This window comes from Capsicum annuum, chromosome 9 (genome assembly GCF_002878395.1).
Source record: "Capsicum annuum cultivar UCD-10X-F1 chromosome 9, UCD10Xv1.1, whole genome shotgun sequence".
Taxonomy (NCBI): domain Eukaryota; kingdom Viridiplantae; phylum Streptophyta; class Magnoliopsida; order Solanales; family Solanaceae; genus Capsicum; species Capsicum annuum.
In genome coordinates, this window is record NC_061119.1 from 66,696,010 (window position 1) to 66,703,675 (window position 7,666).

The window sequence follows — 7,666 nt, forward strand, 5'->3', positions numbered from 1 at the left end:
TCCACACTGACCCAAATATCATTAGAACCACGAGAAGTATGAGGCAAACCACTAACAAAGTCCATGGTAATCCACTCCTACTTTTACTCGAGAATGGGCAACCTCTGAGTGAATCCACCATGTCTTTGATGCTTAGCATTCACCTGCTGAAAACATAGGCAACAAGCTACAAAGTATGCCACATCTCGCATCATTCCACTCCAATAATAATGCTGCCTAAAATATGCGACATCTCGTTTCATTCCACTCTACTAATAATGTTGCCTAAAATCACTATACATATTAGTTGTACTCGGGTAATTTGAATATCTAGAGTTGTGAGCCTCATGCAATATTTACTAAATCAATCCATCAACCCTCGAAACATAAATATGGTAATCAAATTGCAAAACATCCTCTGAATATAGGGTATCCCTCTTTGAATCACCACTTAACACCAGATCACACACTGCTAAAAATTATCCCTATGGTGACGGTTGCAAAACCATTGCAATAGACAACAAAACCATTGTCATAGCTCTACCATAACAGTTCAGCAAGCATTCCATAGGTGGGCGTTGCGATAGGTCTATGACAACTGTTTATGCGACGGTTGTCTAAACCTTCCCCATAGGTTGAGCTATGGCGACAGTTGTCAAAAACCGTCGCCATAGATTGATATATTGCGAAGGTTACTTTTTGACTTATTGAGACGCCTATTTTTATCTATTGCAACAGTTACTAACCGTTGCAATAGCATCTATTTCAACGCTTTTGTTATTCTGTTGCAACACTTTTTAAGTACCTATTACAACTATTTCATTACTTATTGAAATGCCAATTTTCATCTACTGCAACGGTTACTAACTGTGGCAATTATTGCAACAACATTAAATCGTTGCAATAGCATCTTTTGTGGCGCTTTTGTTATTCTGTGTCAACATTTTTTTACTATCTATTGGAATTGTTTATTGATCTATTGCAACAATGATTGCCACATGTTATTAAATTGAAATAATTTATATAAATAGTTGTATTAAAGTAAATTTTTATTTACATACAAAATAAATTATAACACAATATATACACGTCACAAAACAAAATCATTCTTTAATAATCTTATAATTCAAAATATGCAACAAGCTAATAATTTAAACCCAAAAGTAAAATGTAATCAAGTCCAAATGATTAGTTAAGTTTTTACATACTAGCTAGTTTGAGTCATTTTAAGTTTCAAAAAATTCAACACAAAACTATTGATATTAGAGCATTTATCCACAGCCCAAAAATCTTCTCAAGTAAGGTCAATGTCTTCAACATTTTCTTCATTTTAGGCACCTATAAAAAGAGAACAAATAGTATAAATTAGCACTTAAATGACAACTTAAAAAGGACTATACCACAACAAAATAATGCAATTCCTAGTTCACAGCTAGGAGCAAATCAAGACAGCCAATGGTTTAATATAATGTTGAATAAACTATAACTCATCCATCTGGACAAATATATGGTTGATATTGGTTTTGGAAAGGGCTTTAGGGTCAAAAACTAGTCAATTTTATGCTAGTTGATTTCATTTAATTTCTTATTAGTTACAACAAACAATAACACGAAAATAATAGTATAGGAGTACACGACAAAATAAGTACATAAACCACATATAAGTTAGCTAGTGAAGAGGAAAACCAACCAATCATGGTTTGAAAGAAATACAAACATCCAAATGTGAAATGATAAAACTTAAAGAACAATTGAAATTAAGCTAATGCCTTTTTGGCTTGGGTGAAAAGAAGATAAAAAGGTTTAGGTGACTACACCAGCCTGGCCTTTTTGGTCCTTTGGAAGGAAGTTAGAAAGGATTTGGATGACAATACTGATGCCTAAAGTTTTAGTCCTTCGAAAAGATAAGAAATCAGAGATCAGAGATATTTTGAGGATAAAGCAGAGCCATAGATTGAAATATAGATTTTTGAGCTTTTTTTCAGCAAGCTGAATGTTTTCAACATAGACACACTCGACTTATCCGACTCTCTTCCTCTGTGGAAACTGATGGGTGGAGAAGTTTCTGAACTGGTTTATGCTAAATTTGGACCCACCATAATACTATTGGCCGGTTTACAAGGTGTTTGGAAGACAACTGTTAGCGTAAAGTTATCTTTATATCTAAAAAAGCAGGTGCACTTCCCAACTTCACCTTTTGTTAATCCCTTATTGACCTTTCTTTCACCTCTCTTTCCATGTTATTATCATTTCTGTATATAGTTGTAGAACCTGCATTTCTCCGACTACCTTCTAATATTAAAGTTATGCATTCCAAACCATTGATGAGCGTTGGTGGTATGATCTGCAGGGTAAAAGTTGCAGGCTGATTGCTGGAGACGTGTACAGACCTGCTGCTGTTGACCAACTCATTATTTTTGGTAAACAGGTATGTCGTGTCACTTAACCAACAGTAAGATTGTATGTCATTCCGTTTTAGGTGTTATTTTTTGTTCTTTTACACATAGACCATCTTCTCTTATAAATTATCTTCTTTACAAGTATTCATTCTCATGTTCACTGGTAAGTAGGGGAACAGGTTGATGTGCCTGTTTATGCAGCAAGATCAGATGTAAAACCTGCTGAAATAGCTCGGCAAGGATTACAAGAGGCCAAAAAGAAGAATGTAGACGTAGTCATAATTGATATAGCTAGAAGACTTTAGGTTCATATCATCTTAGTTTTTGGGTTCCGCTTTTAACTTTTTCTTTTAGTTTGTATTTGAATCTATTTTATTTCTTGTAGATAGATAAGGCTATCTACAAGTGACTGAAAACTCAAACTTGAAACACAACCTATGGCACAAAGGCTATCTACAACTTCAAAAATCTATGGACAAACGGGCGCTGATTTTTTATTTTATCACTCAACCTAAGATCCAATTATTCTAAGCACAATGCTCACACCAGTATGATCTGATAGAATTCAAGAAAATCACTATGGCTTAGATATATCTTGGAAAGGTAAAAACATCATCCTATTAGAAAAAATATAACCCGTGTATACACACAAGTATGGTGACAAATGGGGAGAAGATTTCCCTCTTACCTGACCATCGGATAATGGTTTTACACTCCACATGTCATTTTTTTAAAGCGACCCGCTGTTTTGACTTCTTGTTTTCAGTTTGCTCCAGCAGCTTCTATAATCCATTGGCAAGATAAATAACGACTAAGTCTAAGGAAAGTAGCCACCAGCTGCAAAGGAAGGATTCCAGATACATCTTAAAACATTTAGCATAACACAGTGATTAACTATGTTTATGAAAATAATCTATTTAATAAGGTTTTTCTACATACTAACTTTTATAGCGGCCCAAAATTCAGCCTCTGATAGAATACCACCAATGATCAATTGCCTATGGAGTTTCTGCAACTCACTGCCACCACTTACACTTGTTAATGATATCAACAAGACAAGAAATGAAAAAAAATAAGATGAAATGCCAATTTAGGAAAGAAAATTAGCAACAATAGCTGCAGATTTCAGATAAACTCGCTACAGTTACAAGACACATTTACAACATTAGCTAGTATAACAAAAAGAGATCTAGAAAAGGCCCCCGCCTTCTGCAAAAACCAGAGAAAAGTTCCATTCACCTGTTCTCCTCCAGTAACTTAATCTGATGCCCCATTTTTGTTCCTCTGAGTTGCTCATCATGCGAAACAGCAGGTTTTTCGAAAGTAGATTTCCCCACTTCCCCACAAGCCACAATTGCTGAAGCTGTTCATGGGTAAACAAGTTTGTAACAAAACGTATAATGTTAAAATATCAACTTGGAATGTCTAATGCAGGGTATCATAGAGTAACTGCACACTCTTTAACGAGCTAAATGGTGTTGAACTAGTAATATAAAATAGCAAAAGAAATCTGAGAGCCTTAAGAGGCTATTCTCTGATTTTACTATCTTAACCTATAGACAGCAATGCAAGTTGGGCGACAAAAATCACTAGGCAAAAAAGCAAGGCTTGACTCATAAAATTTCCAAAAAATCCAACTGGACTTCAAATAATTTATGTCAATTATATACATGTGGAATGGAGCATTTAGGCTGCAATATCTTAGCTCAAGTTTAGCACCAAGTCAACCGCACTTGCACACAGGAGCAAGGAAATTATAGAGGAAAGCGTTACTCAATAGTCAATACCACGAGAGGGCTGGTCTCAGCCCTTCCACACCATTTGATCTATTGTCTTGTCTCCTCCTTTAAACAAAAATCTACTAAACGGCTTGTGACTTCAATGAGTTCTAATTCAATATTTCTGGGCCCAAAGGAAAATCCAACAATAAAACAGGTAAATGAATAAACTCAAAATCTTACTTATATGAACACCAACATGTTTGATCATCTGTTATTAATAACTAACTATTTAGAATATTCAAGTACAACTATATAGCTAGTACATGAAAACAAAAAGAGCAAACGGATTTGATCACACACCACAAGAAGGAATCAACAATGAGATACGTAAATGTAATGAAGTTCAGCATATTTCAAGATTTCACATATTGGAAGTAGAATGGTCTACTTGTATCTGAGTGATGAAACTAATGGATGAGTCAATGAATGTAATAAATACTAACCAACAATGTTGATGCAAAATTGCATTTAGTTGATGCAAACGCAAATAAAAATAATTCCTCAGCGCACACTAGTTAGGGTTGACTCTCTGAATGTTTCATATCCATTCTACTCCATTTGTTAACCAGTTAAGGAGATTATGTTAATAGATAGAATGGGAGACACCATCTGTTTTAAGTAGTAGTCTGTTGCTGGGAAGAATAAATATATACTCTTTTGCATAAAAAAATAACTTATATCACATATTGCTATAAACTTGTCAACCAATTAATTAAGAAACCATACCAGCTCAACATATCAGTTGCATTACTATTATTGTTATTTGTTCAATCAATCAACTACGTTTCAATTTCAAACCAGTTGTAATGAATCCTCTATATCAGTCCGGCTCAATTTCTCCTATAATCGTTATATCCGAGACATCTTGTGCTCACCTCAACTAATTACATGGTCATCTGCTACCTCCTACTAGCACAAGGTACTTACCTCTCACGGGTATGAGATAACTCTGTCCACTAAGGCTTGGATACAAGGAAAGCCTTGGTATCGATTCAGCTCTATTTAGGATTTAATGTCATTGTTTATGCTATTTCTTTCTCAACTTTCGGCATACCATTAACAGCGGCAAATTAAGAGAATATATGGAGTACCATATTGGAAGACATCATAGGATAGAATTATAGTAAGAGATGAATAGATCAGAGACAGAGGGCCCAGAAACAGAAATGCTAAAAATAGGAAGTTTCGACGAAATTATGTCTCATGTAGTACTGAACTTTCCTCCCCACATCAAATATTTCTTCAAATTTAAGGATAAGGATATATCATGAGTTGTAATAAGTAACAATGATTTACAAGCTAACAAAAAGAACAGGTTTAATTTAATAGATCCCAGACAACGCATGCCTATTCGTACGGACAATTCAGAAAATCAAATTAAATATCAACATATCAAATAATTGATGACTATAATAAACACTATGCTTTAGTTTCACATAAGTTGGTATCGGCTATTAAACCCAAATTCAACTTTATCACTAAATTCAAACATTCAACAAAAAAGAATCAAAGCCAGAATTAAAGCAAAAATTCTAAATAGAAGCAAAATCCCCAAAAATTAGGTCAAAGTTGTGTGAGAACTTACTGATAATGAACAACAAAAATTCCTTGGAAGAACACACAGCTACTAGATCATCGATGATTCCACGCCGAACGTCGATTGAAAGTCCCACACAGCTAACAGATTTAGGGATTTAGCAATTTAGAGCGCAGGATATATTTGAAGAATTTATTTGATTAATTTATTCGATTAATTTATTTATTATGATTGAATTATTTGATAAAATTAAATTTAGATATTTTCAAAATATTATTTAGATGAATAAAATATAAAAATTATCAAAATATAAAGAATTAAAGTAAATAATATTTAAAAAACATAAACAATTAAAAATAAAGATAGAAGGATTGCAATATAACATAATTGTCGGAGTTAGTAAAAACTTAATAAATGTATAAAAAGAAGAAATATTAAATTTAGAATCGACAATCTAGAATATACATATCAACATGATCTATTAACAATTAAATAAAAAATGAATAAAGAAGAATTTATAATAGATGAAAAAATATATGAAAACTATGAAGGATTAAAAATAAAAATAGTATTTTCTAATCTAGGAAGAACGAACATTTATATTTAATGCTAGAAAAAAATTAAAATTAGAAGATAAATTGACAGCTACGGTAAGAATAGAAAAAGAAAATGAAGAAATAAATAGAAAAAAAGAAATAGAAAAAATAAAACAACAAACTACAGAAGAAATACGAAAAATAGAAGAAACTAAAAATAGTAGGATTGCTAAATTAGAAAAAGAACTACAAATGCTAAAAGATTTGTATGAAAAAAGACAGAAAGAAAAAGAAGAAAAAAATATAGAATAAAAATTATTAAACGAGATAACTCAATTTAAAGAAAAATTAGAAATAAATACAATAGATGTTGAAGAAACAGATAATTATGATTCGGAAGATAGTGAAACATATACAGAAATCTTAACAAATAAAAAAAATTTAGAAATCAATGAAAAACAAGAATTAATTAATAAAGAAAACTTAGAAAATAGAAACACAAAAATAAATACTCTTGATAAAAAAGAAGATGAAAATATAATACCTAGAACATCAGAAATAAGAAAACTTACATATTATAAGAATAAATTTAAAAGATATAATCTAAAAGATGAATATAATAAATAGACACCAAAATAAATAGTTAGTAAAAATTATTACTTTTTAGACTTAGATTGTGTAATAGATAGAGAAAAACAATACAATTATGGATAAGATATATGACAAAACAATTACTAGATAATAATATAAACGTAACAGATGCACCAGAATATATAGAAAGAACACTAATAGAACAGTGAAATTATGATTTTTAAATCTAACTGAAAATAGTAAAAGGTTATTAAGAACTAACAAACCTACAGAAGAAACATCATCAACAACTATAACTAAATTAACACCTATAGAATTATTAAAAAAAATATGAAATAGCTATAAAAGACGAATTTAGTAGCATGACAACAACATAAAAGAACAAAATGAAGAGAAAGATACAAATAGAAATTTAATGTTAAAATTAGCAATATGTAATATGTGTTACATAAATGAGTATACTTGCGCATTTAAAGAATATTATTATAAAGAAACATATAATACAGAAGAAAGTAAAGAAATAAGAAAATTATATTTTAATAAATTACCTGAACCATCTAACTCAAAAATAATAAAAAGTTGGGATGAAACAAAAATAGTAGATACTTTAGGAGCAAGAATAAAATTTTTACAACAATAGTATAAAAACTTATGCGAAAAATATAGAGAAGAAATAAAAATGAAAAAAACATTAATAAGAAATTTAACATGTTGCAAAGATAAAATAGCACATCAATTTGGATGCGAAGAAAGATATTATAAGAAAAGAAAAAGACATAAGAAATATAAGAAATACAAAAAATCAAAATATAAATATAAGAAACCAAGAAAAAGATATTATAT

The 7,666-nt window shown here is 31.0% G+C and overlaps 1 protein-coding gene and 1 long non-coding RNA gene across 2 annotated transcripts; one reads left to right on the plus strand and one right to left on the minus strand.

Moving 5' to 3' along the window:
• Positions 1-1,001: 1,001 nt before the first annotated feature.
• On the minus strand, positions 1,002-5,938 carry LOC107848453. Its single transcript, XR_001668022.2, has 5 exons — positions 5,745-5,938; positions 3,618-3,741; positions 3,322-3,397; positions 3,067-3,215; positions 1,002-1,317 (listed from the first exon to the last, which is right to left on the minus strand). It is a non-coding gene; the product is annotated as an uncharacterized LOC107848453 (long non-coding RNA).
• On the plus strand, positions 1,596-2,880 carry LOC124887333 (signal recognition particle 54 kDa protein, chloroplastic-like). The gene is made up of 3 exons (XM_047396818.1): positions 1,596-2,154; positions 2,330-2,407; positions 2,550-2,880. The coding sequence occupies exons 1-3, from the start codon at positions 2,029-2,031 to the stop codon at positions 2,592-2,594; spliced, it is 249 nt and encodes an 82-aa protein (XP_047252774.1). The 5' UTR covers positions 1,596-2,028; the 3' UTR covers positions 2,595-2,880.
• Positions 5,939-7,666: the final 1,728 nt, after the last annotated feature.